The 18,846-nt window shown below is 47.4% G+C and overlaps 1 protein-coding gene across 1 annotated transcript in view; it reads left to right on the top strand.

The window, feature by feature from the left end:
- Positions 1 to 18,846, top strand: part of SIDT1 (SID1 transmembrane family member 1) — a 66,694-nt gene that overhangs the window by 32,898 nt on the left and 14,950 nt on the right. Inside the window, exons 9-17 of the mRNA XM_060269166.2 lie at positions 766 to 859; positions 6,540 to 6,583; positions 9,249 to 9,320; positions 10,359 to 10,504; positions 12,367 to 12,440; positions 12,955 to 13,021; positions 13,655 to 13,728; positions 13,928 to 14,051; positions 15,953 to 16,070. Coding sequence (XP_060125149.1) covers positions 766 to 859; positions 6,540 to 6,583; positions 9,249 to 9,320; positions 10,359 to 10,504; positions 12,367 to 12,440; positions 12,955 to 13,021; positions 13,655 to 13,728; positions 13,928 to 14,051; positions 15,953 to 16,070 — 813 coding nt within the window. The remainder of the gene's footprint in view (positions 1 to 765; positions 860 to 6,539; positions 6,584 to 9,248; positions 9,321 to 10,358; positions 10,505 to 12,366; positions 12,441 to 12,954; positions 13,022 to 13,654; positions 13,729 to 13,927; positions 14,052 to 15,952; positions 16,071 to 18,846) is intronic.

Here is an 18,846-nt window from a genome sequence, read left to right as displayed (position 1 = left end):
TTTCTTAAATCTGAGTCCCCAAAAGTAGGGAGCGTCTTATACATGGGGGCATCTTATAGATGGAAAATATGGTAATTTAAGTAAAAACACACAGATATTAAATTGCAGAGCAGCAGAGAAAAGCCAGTTTATGTTGTGGGGCAGACTGCAGAGCCTGGGTCACACATGGCTCTGACTCCAGTTGCAGGACAGAAGTATGTGCTTGTGTAATGGAGGAGGAAGAATCGGACATTCTCTGTTGCCCAGGTTTTGGTCTGCCGCAGACCTGCCCCACTGATGAGGCAGGGTGAGGCGCTCGCCTCAAACTGTGGAAGCCCCAAAGGCAGCACCCAACTCGCCTCTGCTGCCTGCCTTGCCTCCGCCTCCCACCCCGCCACATCTGCTGCCAGTGGAGAAGCTGTGCCAGCTCCGGCGCCGGTTTCTGTCGAGATCTCATGAGATCTCAATGAAATCTTGGGAGACTTCAGTGAGATCTCACAAGATCTCATTCAGTGAGATCTCACAAGATCTCACCACCACTGCACAGGTCGGAGAGGTGGGGAGGCAGCAAGGGGGCAGGGCAACAGCTGGTGGCGACATGTTCCCAGTTCACCTCACGCAGGGAAATGGGACATGGCACCCCTGGTCTGCTGCAGCAAAGCTCTGGAGAGAGTGAAAACACTTGTGCTACCGTTTTAGGAGCAAGAGCAACCTGGCGGCAGAGGGATAGACTTATGGGTTCATCCTCTTCATATGCTGATGGCAGATCCTTTTTCCTTCCCCTAGGTTCTGTTTATGTGAACGCCATCCTTTTCAGCTTTCTGAGTTTCTTCTCATTCTATCTGGGCGCATTGGTGGTTGCATTTGTGCACTACGTCAGGTGGGTGAAGCATTCAGCAGTGGCCACATGGAGGGCAAGCCAGTTGCCTCATTTTCCATTTACTGTACTGACATGCCTGACTGTTATGTACTGAGCTGAATCCTAGAACAATAGGATTCAGAATCAGCGGGAGCTACCCAATACAACTCCAGGTGGAAGTGAATCCGCAACCTGATTGGCCTGCTGGAGCAGCCAATCAGGCGGCTGGCAGAAGTGAATCTGCTACCTGATTGGCCTGTAGGAGCAGCCAATCAAGCTGCAGGCAGAAGTCAATCCACAATATAATTGGCCCACAGGTGTAGCCCTGAAGTAGCCAATCACGCAAGGCCCATTGTGTAAATAATGTATATAAGCAGATGGTTTTGGGAAAAGAGCCATTCGTCTTCTCTTCTTCTCCTTGATGAATATGAGCTGAATAAAGAGCATGAAATTCACTCTCGACTCCGAGTATATTTCACTGGCGACGAAGGTGGGATCCTGCTGAGCTGACCGCCACCACGCACTGCACCGCAGCACCGCCACCTGCTGCACCGCTGCATCGCACCGTGCATCCAGGCTTCAGCTCCAGGACCCAAGGAACCCAGAATGGCAACCGACAGCAGCTTCTTGCCATTCAAACCAGCATCAGGAGACTGGGAAGGGTACGCCGCCCGTTTCAACTTCCTCCTGCAAGCGAAAGAAGTCACCAACGATGCCATGAAGAGGGCGACATTCTTCAGCGTCTGTGGAGAGGAGACGTTTGAAATTGCCCGGGCTCTCCTTGCACCTAGAGATGTCGCTACCGTCTCTTACAAAACAATAATGGAACGGCTGAAGGAGCACTTTTCACCACAGCCCTCGGTGGTAGCTTGCCGAAATGCCTTCTACGCAAAGCGGCAAGCCCCGGGGGAAACCATAACTGGGTTTGTGACCTCCCTCCGCCAAGCCGCCCGGTTATGCAACTTCTCAGAGTTGGAGAACATGCTTCGTGACCGCCTCGTCGGTGGCCTGAGGGACGAGATGTTGCAACGACGCCTCTACGCCAAAAAAGACCTCACGTTCCAGATTGCTCTGGAGGAAGCCCTGGCAACCGAAGCCGCCGAGAGGTCAACGCAAGAGGCACGACCGGCCCCGCCATCCCAACCGAGGGTCTACCACGAAGACCTCACTGACGAATCCGAATCTGACAGGGAGGAAGTACACCGAGTACAGCGGCGCACTCAAGCAGCACACACACCACAGCAGCCTCGACGAGAAGGAGGGAACTGTGCAAGCTGCGGGGAGAACCACGAGAGGAGGACCTGTCGTTTCCGCAACGCAGAGTGCAGGCAGTGCAGAAAATTGGGACACATCGCCCGGGTGTGTCGGGCTCGACTCACCCGTCGACAAGCATCAGATGACCGACCCAGGAGCCCCAGGTCACACGGCACCATGCACCAAGGCAACTCGACGGAGATCACGGACTACCAGGTATTCCAGTTGCCCCATCCCAGCACAGAGAAAATTTATATAGAGGTACAGATAGAGGGAGCCCCATGCCGCATGGAGCTGGACACGGGTTCAACTCTATCCATAATCTCGGCCCGAACATTAAGGGAACTGTGCCCTAATGGGGGTCCCAAACTAAGGCCGGCCCCATTCACCCTCCGGGACTTCCAGAAACGTAAGGTCCCTACAATGGGGGTGGGGACCTTCAGGGTGCAATATCGAGGGCGAAAGCAACAATTGGACTTGCTGGTAGTTAAGGGCCCCTACGTTAGCTTACTGGGACTGGCATGGTTTGGACCTCTGGGGCTAGCCGTTACCGGGGTGAACCGCACTAGCTTACAAGTGGACGTGGACGCCATATGCAAAGAGTTTCCAGGGGTTTTCGATGGGGCATTGGGACGATATACAGGACCCCCCACTGCCCTACAGCTAGACCCCGCTGTACGACCCATCAGGCACAAGGCCCGCCGGGTCCCGTTCGCCCTGAAACCCCGCATAGACGAGGAATTGGACCGACTCGTGGAGCAAGGAGTGCTGGAGCCGGTGCCCAACGCCCCCTGGGAAACTCCAATTGTCACACCCGTCAAGCCGAACGGTTCGGTCCGCATCTGTGCAGACTACAAATGCACCATAAACAAGGCTCTCACGGCCCATGCATACCCAGTACCAGTGGTCAGCCATGTCCTCGCCACCCTGGCTGGGTCAAAAATCTTTGGCAAACTGGACTTGGCCCAAGCGTATCAACAGTTGCCTGTGGACGAAGCCACAGCAGAGGCTCAGACGATTGTGACGCACAGAGGGGCATTCAGAGTAAAGCGGCTGCAATTTGGCGTTAGCGTGGCACCAGGCATATTCCAGAATCTAATGGACTCTCTCCTTAAAGGGATTCCTGGCGTCACCCCCTTCTTCGATGATGTACTGATCGCCGGGCCCACACCAGAGGAATTTGAGGACCGCCTCCGCTCCGTCCTGCACCGTTTCCAGACGGCGGGCCTCAAGGTGAAGCGGGAAAAGTGTTTACTGGGAGTGCCGCAGGTGGACTTTCTGGGATTTAAGGTGGACGCAGAAGGGGTCCATCCAACCGGTGACAAGGTACGGGCCATTTGTGAGGCCCCAGCGCCCAAGAGCAAGCCCGAACTTCAGTCATTCTTGGGACTATTGAACTTTTACCATGCCTTCCTTCCCCATAAGGCAGCGGTAGCGGAGCCCCTACACAGACTCCTAGATAAAAGGGCCCCTTGGGTGTGGGGCCAGCGACAAAGGGCCGCATTCCAGGCAGTCAAGGACTTGCTCGTCTCGAACTCTGTCTTGGCACACTTCGACGAGAGGCTGCCAGTGGTGCTGGCATGCGACGCCTCTCCCTATGGCATTGGCGCTGTCCTGGGACACCAACTCCCGGATGGAAGAGAGGTGCCGGTGGCATACTTCTCCCAGACGCTTGCTGCAGCCGAACGAAACTACTCACAGATTGACAAGGAGGGTCTGGCAATCGTGAAGGGCGTAAAAAAATTCCATGATTTCTTGTACGGGCGGCCCTTTACCATAGTGACTGACCACAAGCCGTTGCTTGGCCTGTTTGCCCCCGAGAAGCAGACCCCCCAAGTGTTGTCTCCACGTGTCCTCAGGTGGTCAATTTTCCTTGCCGGCTACCAGTATGCACTAATCCACCGCCCTGGGAAGGCGATGGGCCACGCAGACGCACTCAGCAGGCTACCACTACCAGAAACAGGCCCCGACCCAGCGCCTGCGCAAGAGGTTATGACCCTGGAGCTACTTCCCGACCGACCCATTCAGGCACAAGAAGTTGCGCACCATTCCACAAAAGATAGGGTCATCTCCCGGGTCCTGGACTGGGTGTGGCGAGGATGGCCCAGCAGCAGCCCCGGGCCAGAATTCGCTGGCTACACAAACCGCAAACATGAACTGTCGGCCCACAAGGGGTGCCTGTTATGGGGAAGCAGGGTTGTTGTTCCCCAGCCCCTCCGCAAAAGGGTCCTCACAGCCCTACACGAGACACACCCAGGGGTAGTGAGGATGAAGGCCCTTGCCAGGAGTTATGTGTGGTGGCCGGGGATTGACAGAGAGATAGAGGCCTGGGTCCAACACTGCCAGACCTGCCAAGAATCCCGCCCGGATCCCCCAAGGGCCCCAGTCCAGCCCTGGGAGTCCGCCCGACATCCATGGTCACGCTTGCACGTGGACTTCGCTGGCCCCTTCCAGGGAAAAACATTCTTCATAGTGGCGGATTCCTACACCAAATGGCTGGAGGTCGCACTGGTACCGTCCACTTCTACGGCGGCAGCCATCCGGGTACTACGTAAGCTGTTTGCAACCCACGGGCTCCCTGACACCCTCGTCTCGGACAATGGAACCGCATTCACGTCAGAGGAGTTCCAGACCTTCACAGCGCAGAACGCCATCCGCCACATCCGCTCAGCACCATTCCACCCTGCCACCAATGGCCAAGCGGAGCGCATGGTGCGGACCACCAAGGACAGCCTCCGCCGCATAACACAAGGGGACTGGGAATACCACCTTGCCGCATTTCTTCTAGCACAGCACAGCACCCCAAGCACAACGGCGGGCCGGAGCCCAGCTGAACTACTCATGGGCCGGCGCCTTGCAACTAGACTGGACCGACTTCACCCCGACAGAGCTCAGGATGAGGTAGTGGTGGGGAAAGGCAGGAACCCCCGGACATTTGTGGCCCAGGACCCAGTGTATGCAAAGAATTTTGGGGCAGGCCCAGCATGGGTACCCGCCACAGTCACCAAGGTGACCGGTCCCGTGTCGTACGAGGTACTAACGGAAGGGGGGCAATGTTGGCGCCGCCACTGCAACCAGCTACGGCGACGATTCCCAGGAGGAACCCGGGAGGAGAGCGGGACAGAGGGGTCCCAAGGGGACAGCAGGGCAGTGAGGCCTGTAGAGCGAGAGGGGTGGGCAGGGGAAGCAGAAGCAGTAGGCACAGAGGGGCGCCCCGAGGCTGGAAGGACACCGGAACCAGAGTCACAACCTAGTGGTTCAGTGGCGCCAGACCAGACAGCCCCGGCACAGCCAGCAGCCTCGGAACACGAGCCAGAACCAGAACCCCTGACCAAGGAACACCCCAGGCCACAACGCACACGGAGGCGGCCAGCAGACCTTGGGGACTACGAATGCAACTTCCCGGGCAGGACTGGAACTTAGAGGGGAGGGGTGTTATGTACTGAGCTGAATCCTAGAACAATAGGATTCAGAATCAGCGGGAGCTACCCAATCCAACTCCAGGTGGAAGTGAATCCGCAACCTGATTGGCCTGCTGGAGCAGCCAATCAGGCGGCTGGCAGAAGTGAATCTGCTACCTGATTGGCCTGTAGGAGCAGCCAATCAGGCTGCAGGCAGAAGTCAATCCACAATATAATTGGCCCACAGGTGTAGCCCTGAAGTAGCCAATCACGCAAGGCCCATTGTGTAAATAATGTATATAAGCAGATGGTTTTGGGGAAAGAGCCATTCGTCTTCTCTTCTTCTCCTTGATGAATATGAGCTGAATAAAGAGCATGAAATTCACTCTCGACTCCGAGTATATTTCACTGACCCTGCAGGAAGTCAGGAGAAGAGTGGTCAAAGAAATTGCCATCCCTTTAAAGACTGGTATAAATTAGCTTGGCACTCTTTATACCCTCTCCCTTTTTGCCACTTCCTCTTTGACTGTAACTTCATCTTCTTTGCATGTGACCTTTCACATATGGAGCTTCTTGATTCCTCCCATAATTCCTCCCTTCACAAAAGAGAAAGCACCCCACCCCCACCCCAATATTCTCTGTACACTTTTGCCCAGTGGTTCACTCCTGTTCCTGGAAGAAGGATGTGTTTTACACTCATTTCTCCCCCAATGTGTTCCATTTTACCGTGGTTTCCAGATGAAATGATTGCCCCTGGTTTGTAGTGTAGGAAGAAAACTCTGTGCGTGAAGGAAGATGGGCCAGGCTTTTACAAATACATATTCCAGTGTCCTGCTTCTGCTTCTCCAGTGCCTCCCACATGAGAGCATTTTCTTTTGGTTAACCCACGTGATGCTAAAAAACAGGAAATAATCCACCAGGACTTTGGTTCACATGGTATCTAGAAATCAATTTTCTCTGCTTTGTAAAGCACCTTACATTTCACAGATGAGAGTAATAGCTGCATAGCTTGATGGATAATTAGCCATGTTTGTGCTTGATTTTAGGAACCATAGGAAGCCTTCAATTGCCGGACACAGTCCTGATGATGGTAATATTCTAGTATACTGTTCTTATATCACAGACCTGGAAGGCACTTCATGGGTTACTGGATCCAACCTCCTGCCCACTGTAGGAGTCCTATCTAATATATATATGGGTGGGAAAATTAATAATTAATAATAAATAATAGCCATGGACAACACTGCAGGGGTGTTGTAAGCCATTCAGAGACTGACCTGTGAACTGGAGGCCCATCACACTCTCACCCTTCCAACATACATTTTAAACTGCATTTGCATTGGAATTTACATGAGCTACGTTCTTTGTAAAAATGTTTTACCCTAAATAAGAACTAATAAAGATCAGGGACTCTTCTTTTTGGTGTCACCTGATGGGGTTTTTCGTTTTTAGCTTTTAGGGGTGCTGCTAATCTCTACCATATTAAAACCTTGGATTTCTTAATGGATTTATTTGGCCAGCCCTGACTTTGTCCCTGGGGACATTTAAAAATAGTTTTTTGTGTGTGTGTGAACCAAGAAGTGACCTGTCCAGACAATGAAATGTTTCTCACTATACTTTTTTGTATCTATGTATGTCTTCCTCCACCCTCTTTTTCCAGTATACCCCATTCCATTTTGGCTACATACCTTTAAGACACAGTCTTATATTTATTTTACTCAAGAAAATAAGCCTATGGCTTATTTTCAGGGGTGTCTTATTTTATTTGGAAAAATTATCTCCTCTTCCTGTCGCGGCTCGGCACCCGGAACTGGCTGCTGCTGGTGCTGCGCTGGTAGGCGCTTTGTCGGCGCTTCAGCAGGGCATGCTGCTGGGTCCCACTGGGTCGGGGCTCGGGGATTTTCAAGCATTTGAGAAATATAAGCCATACCCCAAAAATAAGCCATAGTGGTAGGCGCCGTTCTGGAGGGCGCCAAGGAAGAGGCAAGGCTGCCTGCACCTCTCCGGTCACCTCCGAGCCTCGGGTCGGGGCTCCGGAGGCAGCCTGCTGGGTTGGCGCCCAGCGCGCTCCGAGCCTCCGGAAGTCAGCAGCAGCAACACAGCAGAAGGAGGAGGCGGCCTGCCGGGTCGGTGCCCAGCAGCGCCGCGCGCTCCAAGCCCCAAGCCAGGAGCGTTGGTTCCTGAAGGGTTGGGGCGCTCTGCACGCGCTGCTGGGTGCCGACCCGACAAGCCGCCTCCTCCTTCTGCCGCCTCCTGGAGGCTCGGGGCGCTCCGCATGGCGCTGCTGGGTGCCGACCCGGCAAGCCTCCTCCTCCTCCTTCCACAGCTGGCATTGCTGCTGCTGGCTCCCGAGGCTCGGAGGTGACCGGAGAGGTGCAGGCAGCCTCGCCTCTTCCTTGGCGCCCTCCAGAACGGCGCCTACCACTATGGCTTATTTTTGGGGTATGGCTTATATTTCTCAAATGCTTGAAAATCCTGCTACGTCTTATTTTATGGCTACGTATTTTATTTTATGGCTACGTCTTAAAATATGAGAAACACGGTAAGTGTCGGCATTCTCAGTCTCAACTGAAGATGGGAACTAAAGGGAATGCCGATACAGTACTGACCTACAACAGAAATCAAAACAATGTATGCATAGCCTTTCAGCATTTGAAATAACTCTCACCATCCCTCCCCAACAGCCATGCTTGCTGCACTAAATGGAAGTTGAAGTCCATCTATTCCTTCTATAATGGTTCACTGCTCACTTTGCGAATGGCATGCTTTACTAAATGCTATATGCCACCTGTTCCCCTTTCCTGAATATTATGTGCAATCTAGCTGGGCTTTGTTGATATTTTTCCTTTTGTAACCTCACCCCGTGATTGCTCCATTCTTTGGGTTACTCCCATTGCTTATATTGCGGAAGATGGGCTACAGAAACCAGTTTTGCTTCATCACACCTTGTTAAGCAAACATTGGTTGTACATTCTGCCGGTTTGCTGGAGGAGACTTGTTTGAAACAAGCTGCCTGCAAACGTTCCATTTAAAGTCTCAACTGCTCTTGTAAAGCATTCTTACTCAGAACTGATAATTTATGCAATGACATGCCAGGTATATCCACATGTACAACACTGAGGTGCAAGTGGGCAGTGCTTTTTTCTGGGGTGACACAGGGGGACACATACCCCTAAACATTTTGTGAATCTAAGTTTGGCTTCATTGAGGGGAAGTATTTCAATACGAGTAGGAAAATGAGAGCACTGCAAGTGGGGCAGTGCCGGCCCACCCATGAGGCAAGGTGAGGCAGTTATCTCAGGCAGTGGGAGGATCCACAGGGGGAGCAAATCCCAATGTCGATCTTTCTTCCCTACTTGTTCTTGATCTTCCCTCACCCCTTCTTCCCTGGCAGGGGGGGGGGGAGGTACCATTTTGGGGTCCGCCTCAAGTGCCAAAATGCATTGGGCAAGCCCTGTCTTGGGGGCTGGGGTGGGTTGGGGATGAAAGTTGGAGTGTGTGTTAGCATTCTCTGGTTCCTGTGGTGGTTCCCTGTGGCTTCAGACAGAAGCAAATGAGCTAAAAAGTGCACTATTCTTCACCTCTTTCCATGAGGCAGTAACCTTCGTTCCTTGAGCTCCTTCCCATCAGTTCCAGAAACCCATAGACTAGGAAGCACCTGCTCTCCATTCCGAAAAGGAGTCTCCCTGCCAAGTCTGTGGGGGCTTTTGACCAGTCAGCTGAAGGCTATTCACACATGTTTGTTTTCATTGCAGGGTCTGGGACTGTGGCCTCCTCTCATCCTATCACTGCCAGCACTCCTGAGGGAAGCAGCTATGGAGCTATTGGTAGAGTAACTCTGGAATTGCAAAGGCACAGCTAGATATATCTGTGGCTTATAAAGCGGGTAGCAAAGTTACATTAGAACAGTTAGTTAAAGTATGTGATGGCAAGATGTGGAACCATGAGAGTACTTTTGGGGCTACCTTTGAAAGTGACTCGGAAACTACAATTAATCCAGGATGCGGCAGCTAGACTGGTGACTGGGAGTGGCTGCCAAGACCACAGAACACCAGTCCTGAAATACCTCATTGGCTCCCAGTACATTTCCGAGCACAATTCAAAGTGTTGGTGCTGACCTTTAAAGCCCTAAACGGCCTCTGCCCAGTATACCTGAAGGAGCGTCTCCACCCTCATCGTTCAGCCCGGACACTGAGGTCGAGCTCTGAGGGGTGGTTCCCTCCCTGCGAGAAGTGAAGTTACAGGGAACCAGGCAGAGGGCCTTCTCAGTAGTGGTGGAATGCCCTCTCATCAGATGTCAAGGAAATAAATAACTATCTGACTTTTAGAAGACATCTGAAGGCAACCCTGTATAGGGAAGATTTTAATGTTTGATGTTTTATCATGTTTTTAATATTCTGTTGGGAGCCACCAAGAGTGCCTGGGGAAACCCAGCTAGATGGGCAGGGTATAAATAATAACAATTATATTATTATTATTATTATTATTATTATTATTATTATTATCAGAAATAGGACGTGAGGCGAGATGCAGACACCCAAGAAAACAGCTGGTACAGATAAACAACAAAGGAGCAGAACACATCATTCTGCAAATTATTATTATGAGTTAAATGCTTGCAATACAGTGCATCTGTGCCGTGAAATATTAGAAAAGCAACATCAATTATACAAGTATGGACAACTTCCTTTGTAGCTTGAGGTCTTTCCTCATGAGTATACTCATGAGGAGGTCTTGCTCGTCCATTTAGTCTTGTTCAAATAATACATGCCATTATTATTATTTTTTGGCAGTGCGTTAAGCCAAAAATTTGATATTCCCAAGAGAGGCATCTCGTACTCTAAATATTCCTGTTTTCTTTCCAGATGAGTCAAGCTCCAGTGGGGGCCAGCAGCTGTCTCTGGAGCGCAGGCCTCGTCATGGCTCTGACACAGACAGCTCAGTGGAAGAGGAAAGCGACTTTGACACCATGCCTGAAATTGAAAGCGACAAGAACGTCATTCGCACAAAGGTATTTTGTGCAGGATCATTTATGTGAGGAACTTTTCCTTCCAGATGTCACACACAAAAACGCACGCATCCCATCTGGCATTATAATTTATCTGGGAAGCAATAAAAACCATTAAGTTGTTGTTGTTTAGTCATTTAGTCGTGTCCAACTCTTCGTGACCCCATGGACCAGAGCACGCCAGGCACTCCTGTCTTCCACTGCCTCCCGAAGTTTGGTCAGACTCATGTTGGGAGCTTCGAGAACATTCATAAAATAAAAGCAAGGAAGGCAAGGAAGGAAAGACAGGGACTTTAGTGAAAAATTTGAGATGAAAAGGCTTTGAGATGAAAAGCCACTGGTAAGCAGGGTGCCACATGTCCCTTATGGGACAGGCAGTTCCATGGCTCAGATACCATAGTCAAGAAGGTTCACCTACATCTCATAGCCACCTGCCACCCTTCAAATAACAAAGGCTCTTGCAATCCATGTTGCTGCATTTTACTGTAAAGCGTTCAAAGAACCCAGCTGTTTTTTAAAAAAACAACCCAACAAATAAAAGATATGAACCCTGTGCAGTTTTGACCACAGGTAGCCAATTCTGGCCACAGCTATAGATGGAGGGTACCATTTAACTCTTTGTGGGGTGAGAGGCAACTGGCAAGTGGACCCCAGGCACACACTCACTTTGTGCAGGGCAGGCAACTGATGTCAGAAGCTATACAGTATTCTCTTTCCTGCTACTCTAGATCTGGTGAGTGCTGCTCCCATAACCTTAGTGAGAGCAGCAGTGCAGAAGACTCTGATGTGCACATGGCTGGGTCCTTATTTAGGGAGCATAAGGGGAGGAATCCCGTTGTACCAGGATGGGGGACTTGTGGCTCTCCAGCAGTTGTTGGACTCCTATTGTCCCTTATCATTGGCCATGCGGGTAGAGGTTGGGAGTCCAACAACATCTGGAGAGCCAAGGGTTCCCCATCTCTCCATTTGCACCTTTCCTTTCTTGCTCCCTGTGTGTCTGTGTTCCTGTTCTTTTTCATGGTCTCAGTGCATGCATGCACATGCCTTTCTGAGCTTGTGCAGGACATGCACTGGTAAATTATGTGGGTGCTTCCCTTAAGGGAGGAGGTTTTGCTTCATGGGCTTATCCTGAGGATAGGGATGAGGAGGGCTCCAGTGCATTCTGCATTTTGGAGTGAACTCACGCATTTCACATGCATCCCTGGCCTATGCGCAGATCAGAACATTGATCTGCAGATTAACCCATCTAATCAATTGATCAAGCCACACACAAATCCATGCAGTACTTTCACCTTTTTAACATGTTGAACATTTTAAGCTGCTCAGAACAGCTCCATGACCGCATGGTATAATATCTCTTTGAAAAGCTCCCAGGAAGTGACTGTACATCATGTCGTGGAATCCTTTCCAGAAGAAAAGATGGCTGCCTCCATAATGTCACTATTTTTCCCCCATTTGTAAGAAATTGGCCATTTTTAAAGTGTTTTTCCTTAGAAACCCACCTTCACAAAGACATGACCTGGAACCGGTTTTGCAAAAACAAACAAACAAAAACTAAAGCAGCTCAAGGTGATTCATCTATTCTTACCTGAGTTCCTTCTTAAAAGTTCTTGGAGCAGCTGTCCTGTCCTAGGCCTTTTGCTAGCTTGCATGCCTTTAAATCAGGCATAGGCAACCTTGGCTCTCCAGATGTTTTGGAACTACAACTCCCATGATCCCTGACCACTGGCCCTGTTAGCTAGGGATCATGGGAGTTGTGGTTCTAAAACATCTGGAGAGCCAAGGTTGCCTATGCCTGCTTTAAATAAACTGTCACAGAATATATATATATAGTTTTAAAAGTTGTTCTCTCTCTCTCTTTTTAGAGACTGCTATATCTGTCAGATTTATCCAGGAAGGATCGGAGAATTGTCAGCAAAAAATACAACATTTATTTCTGGTACGGAGCTGATAGCCAAAGCTCAGCCTTCTATATTCTGATCTTAATTTTAGGGCCCTCCAGATGGCCCAATGTTTTCTTGGTATGATAAGAGCTGCCTGCCTAAATCCAGCATTAGTGACATCCTCCGTCAAGAAGATATTTTGGGCATGTGTAGAGAAGCTGAAGAGGGAGGTGGAATGGTGGTCAGCTAGGAGTGGAAGGGAAAGTTCTACACCCTATAATATCTGACTGTTGCTCAACGCAGAAATTGCTGTATGAGAAATTTCAAGACACTAAGATCCAGCTTCAAGTTTTAAATGAGCAGTCAAGAAGTAGGAAGTCTTGAAGTTGGAGGATTGGTATGGCGGTGTGGAAATAATGGGATTTACAGTACTGTACAGGCAAATTGTAGGGTCCATTTGCCTTTCTTTGCTGATTAAATACATGCAGTTGGTTAAAACCCAGTGGAAATGTGTGTGCATCTTCTTCTTATGCCCATTTATTCTCTTCCTATGGTCTCTTGGTCCTGAAGGAACATCATCACAATAGCAGTCTTCTATGCCCTGCCTGTGATCCAGCTGGTGATCACGTACCAGACGGTGAGTTGTCTGTCTTCACCCCACATCTTAGGACCAAAAACTCATCTCGGTGCTAACATCTTGAAGACTTGATCAGTTTATTATGGTAAAAGATTTTGGGGGGGGGGCTAAAATCCACCATCAGACTCATGGTAATCCATGAAAGGTTATGGGATAATACATTTCCTAGTCTCTGAAGTGCTCCTTGACTATTGTTCAATTTCTGCTGTAAGTCATGGCTAATTGGCTACCCCTTTGATTGAGAGGATACCAGGGAACCAATGACAGAGAGAATGACATTTAAATTAGGTCTCCAGATCCTCTGGTACCTCTTGTTTTTTTAAAGGTATAGGGACCCTTGTTTAGACAAGTCTACCTGTTCTCCAAATCTCAGGTTGGCTGAGGTTGGTCCTTAGTCCTCACAGCCAATCCCCTTACAGGTGTACCATCATTCTCAAACCATTAAGGTGTTGAGGTCAGGAAGGCTACAGTGTCCACAGTGAAATGTAGCTGGGTTGTGCAGGAGGTTTGAAGGACATGTCTTCAGTCCTGCTTTTCATTATGAGGCTGTTTTGCCTCCCTTGCCATTTGCTCATCATCCTTGGGATGGTGCATTCAGAATGCAAGTGACGCCTTCTCTACTGCTCTTTCTAGGTGGTGAATGTGACTGGAAACCAGGACATCTGCTATTATAATTTCCTGTGCGCTCATCCACTGGGCGTCCTGAGGTGGGTGTGGGTGACTCACAGGCCACTGCTTGGGTTTACATTTTCTCTCTCCTTCCTTTACAATCAGGAAATAGATAGTGATATATTCCCGTTTGTAAATGGACTGTTCTGTGCCGGAGAAGTTCCTACATTTCTGAACTTCTGGTTTGGCTGGTTGCATTTACAAAAATAATATTGAATAAGATTTCCTTCTTTGCAGTGCTTTTAACAACATCCTCAGCAATGTGGGCCACTTGCTGCTGGGTTTCCTCTTCCTCCTGATTGTGTTGCGTAGAGACATCCTCCACAGACGCTCTCTGGAAGCCAAAGACACCCACACAACGGTACACACTCTTAACATGGGCCTAGTAGAAATGCCAGGAGGGTTTTAGGATCGTGAGTCCCTTACAGGAATCATGTACCAAAACAACAAGTTGCACTGAAGGAAAGGCCCTAGCACAATTGTCCTTTAATGTACCTCAGTGACCACATGCCTTTGGGCCAGACTGCACACCACAATTCCTTTATCCAATCTTTGTTTAAAAGCAAAAGTACTGTGGCTTCAAGGTGGTGTGGACTGGAGGGGAGAGCAGAGCTAACCCCCCTCCTTCCAAATGCCTCTTAAAATCACTCCCCACAGGGGAAAGATACCAGGTACCTATATGTTTTCCCCTGCTTGTTGGGGGGGGGCAGTTTGGAGCAGACAAACCCTGAGAAAGTGGGGGGGGGGAAGGCCTCTGAACTCACAACCAGTACCAACTTCTGCTAAAACTATCCATGAAGTTTCTGGATGTGCAATAGGCACAGGGAACCTTTTTTGGCCAGATCCTTATCAGTCCCTACCGGCAAGCCAATTTTGACAGGTGGGTGGGACAACCCATCCGTCAGTCATGATGTCATCATGTGGATTGCCTTACCCACCTTGTGCAGCACTTCCCAAGTGCCTCATGAACAGCTGGTTGCCAAGCGATTAGGAATGGCAACGCAATAAGCTTTCCCAGCCCTGTTTTTTTGTCACTTCCCTAGCACTGAGCTGCTTTCCGCAGAGGTGAACTTGGTCACACAGCCAATCCAGCAGGCTTGAAGTCACTGCACATCAGTTGATGTTGGGTGGCTTTGCCTTTTTGTAGGAATGGCTGTGTGATCAAGTGCTCCTGGAAGATCTCGTGTGTGCAGTGGATCCAGTCACATACCTGCCTGCCTCACATCTGATGTCACATATAGGTGGGGTGAGTGGGCAGGCGTGGTTTGGATAAAATGGCCTTCTTGGCCAAATTTTACCCAAAGGCCAGAGGTGCTCTACAATATACAAGAATGCATAATTCCCAGCAAATGTAATGCAAATGCTCTCAGGGCGAGTTCAGACCATCGCTAAACATGATACCTATTTAAAGGTTTGCCATGGGGTGACCAGGGCTGGGCAATATCTGGTTTTCAACATCGCAGCATATCACCAGCTCAACATCATGGGATACTGATACAGTATATCACAATGTCTGAAATAAGGGTGGAGCTAAGTAGAGGCATTGGCTGTCTTCACAGTTTTTCCCACATTGTGATTTCTGCATAGCACACTCACAGACATCATGATTTGCAATATATTGCCAGGTCAAAAATTATGAAACCAATATCACAATAAGGCCTTCAAAAAGGTTTTGGATGACATACCTAGTGGTGATTATCTGACATTTCCAGACACGCAGTAAGCCTAATATTGACATTCTATAACTTCTTTGGTTTTCCAGTTTGGTGTGAGAGTATAGCAATGATGGGCTTACCATATACCGGTACAGTAGCTACAACCCTACGGATGCTGCTACATGTCATACAGTGAGCTTTCAAGCAGATATTATGTGTTTAGTGGCAATCTGCATCCACCATATGGCCTTAATTAGACAGTAACTTGCTGCTGAATTGTACACTGCAATTATTTATCTTTGTCAATATATCGGTCCTACCCTACAGTGCACAAACAGTCATGAATCCGGCTGAACATTTTAAGCAGCAGCACAAATAAGGACGTATATGGCAGACTTCAATTCTTCTTCTCGTAAATGTGTCTGGTGTAAAAGAGCAATATATTTTTCAAACAGAGTTGCTACCACAGTTATCACCTCCAGCCAAAACTGCTGTGCCTGTTAGTTAGACAGATGGATCTTTGTCTGCAGTATTGAATGAAAGACACTTTCCAAGCTTATATGCACACTACCAATGTACGATACTCTTCTTGGTCCCTCTATTTCAGGAATATGGGATTCCCAAGCACTTTGGCCTCTTCTATGCCATGGGCATTGCTTTGATGATGGAAGGTGTCCTCAGCGCTTGCTATCACGTCTGCCCCAACTACTCTAATTTCCAGTTTGGTAAGTGGGTGGCTTCTTCTATCAAAGGAGCTAAGGGGAAAGAGGTTTGTTTGTTTTTCTATGGATGTTTTGAACAGAGTCCCCAAGAACTGGTTTCGAATAGTTGAATCAGTGGCGGATCTTGGGGTCTCAAATTTCAGCAGCATCCCGTGCGACACCAAAACTTGGCGCGCCATAACATATCATAGTTGCGGCATCCCCTGCATTGCCCCCAAGGCAACCAAACCAGTTCCACTCGCCTGAATCTGCCTCTGGCTGGATGTTTTGAGTTTCAGAGTGCCCAAGGTCCTCTTCCAGTTAGGGTGATAACATAGATTTGAACACTATAGTAGCTTGGGAGATATGTTGCTTTGAGAACTTAAGAAGTGGGGCAGGGGAATCAGTGGCCACATTCTTTAGATAATGTGTTGTTTGGGGCACTGGACCAAAGACTCTTCTTCAGTCATATTTTTCTGAATTTTTGCCACACCCATGGGAGCCCAGAACTCTTACCTTGAAGAAAAATAGGAACCCCATTATGGTCAAAAAAGCCGCTTTCATATTCCTGGATGTGGAGAAAGCCTTTGATAATGTGAATTGGGAGTATATGATAAAAGCAGTAGAAAAAAATCGGAATTGAAGGGAATTTTTTAAAAGGTATAAAGGCAATTTGTAAAAAACAAAGGGGTAAATTGATAATAAATGGGGAATTATCGGAAGAGTTTGAAATAACAAGAGGCACTCGACAAGGATGTCCGCTTTCGCCTCTTTTGTTCATATTATCAATAGAATATATGTTAAGAGAAATAAAAAAGGTAAAGATCTAAGTGGGATAAAGGTAGGAAAAAATATTTATAAAATTAAGGTGTTTGCAGATGACGTCATCATTATGTTAGAAGACCCCATAGAGACTATCCAAAATTTAGAAGAGAGTTTGCGAAAATATGGAGAAGTATCAGGCTTTAAAATAAATGTGAAGAAAACCAAAATTATCACTAAAAATTTAAGGATGAAAGAAGAGGAAGACTTGGGGAAGAAAGTGGGTTGGGAAATAGTAAAGAAAATAAAGTATTTAGGAATAGAGATCATGGCTAATAATATAAATTTATTTGAAAATAATTATGGGGGGAAATGGAGGGAAATCAAAAAAGATTTAGAGAGGTGGAGTAATTTAAAATTATCTTTTTCTGCAAGGATAGCAGCAATTAAAATGTCAGTGTTGCCCAAGATGATATTTTTATTTCAAATGCTCCCAATTATACCGTAGGGAAGAAGGAAACATTTGAGACATGGAGGAAAGATCTGAGCAAATTCATGGGGGGGGGGAGCCAGGATTCAATTTAGATTATTGACCGATATTAGAGAAAGAGGAGGCTGGGGAGTACCAGATTTTAAATTATATCATGTGGCAGCTGGTTTGTGTTGGATCAGAGAATTGATTGAATTGGAAAATAAAGAGTTATTGAATGTAGAGGGGTTCAGAAATATTCAAGGATGGCATGCCTATTTATTAGAGGGGGGAAGGGGGATACAAAGAGTTTTCTGCCATGTCATAAAAAAATCCTTATTAAAAATATGGATAGACCATAGAGATATTCTAGAACCAAAAATACCCTGGTGGGCCTCTCCCCTAGAGATGACGGCATTATTTAGTAAAATTAAAGAAGGAAAGTGGCTGACTTATCAAGAGCTATTAATAAAGGAGAATGAACAGCTAAAGTTAAAATCATATCAACAGGTGAAAGATCAATGCACGAGCTGGCTACATTATTGTCAAATCCAGAGCTTATTCCAAAAACATAAATAAATTGGGTTCCAAGAGAATAAATCAAAATTACAATAACTCTTGATAGAAAATATGGAGAAATCAACAGCAAAATTGTATAAATATCTTTTAGAATGGGAACTTAAATATGAGGTAGTAAAGGCCACTATGATAAAATGGGCTCAAGATATCGGGAGACCCATATATAGTAACCAGTGGGATAAATTATGGAAAGAGGGGATGAGATTCACGGCGTGCTTGGGGATAAAGGAAAATATGTTAAAATTAATGTACAAATGGCATTTGACACCAGACAAAATTGCTAAAATATATAAGGTTAATTCGAATAAATGCTGGAAATGCCAGTAAAAATAGGAAATTATTATCATTGCTGGTGGCAATGTAAAAAAAATGGTAAATTTTGGAATATAGTATATGAGATGCTAAAAACGTTTGAAAAGAAACCAGAGCTATTTTTGTTAAGTATGGTGCCAGAGAATTTACCAGAAGACAGGAAAAATATTCTCCTCTATGCCTGCACAGCAGCCAGACTCCTCATTGCACAGAATTGGAAAGGAGAGAAGGTCCCGACGATTCTTGAGTGGCAGGAAAAATTAGTCGAATTTATGAATCTTGCTAAAATGACCGCAGCAATTAGAAATATTCCTAAGCAGAGGTGTAAAATTGAATGGAAATATGTTGAGGACTATCTGATAAAAGAAGAGATAAATATTGATTTGGTGATTTGTTTAGATTGAAAGCTATGCAGGGAAGTATAGAGAAAATATGTAAATAGTAACTTAGATAAAGCAAGACAAGAGAAAATTAAATAAAGGGAAGCGGTGCGCAAACAATAGGAAGCCAATTTTTAAATTATTATTATTTTGCTTTTTTGCTTTGTTTTGCTTTTGCTTTTTTCATTATTTGTAAGTGTTTATATTATTTGTTAATGTTATCTGACTGAAATTCTAGGAATTTCGTAATTGTTTTTGTTATTGTTCTTATATGATTTCATATGTTTCTGTTATTATT

The sequence above is a fragment of the Zootoca vivipara genome, chromosome 15, assembly GCF_965207765.1.
Source record: "Zootoca vivipara chromosome 15, rZooViv2.hap1.1, whole genome shotgun sequence".
Lineage (NCBI taxonomy): Eukaryota > Metazoa > Chordata > Lepidosauria > Squamata > Lacertidae > Zootoca > Zootoca vivipara.
The sequence above is the reverse complement of the archived record's forward strand: the minus strand, read 5'-3'. Positions and strand labels throughout refer to the sequence as shown.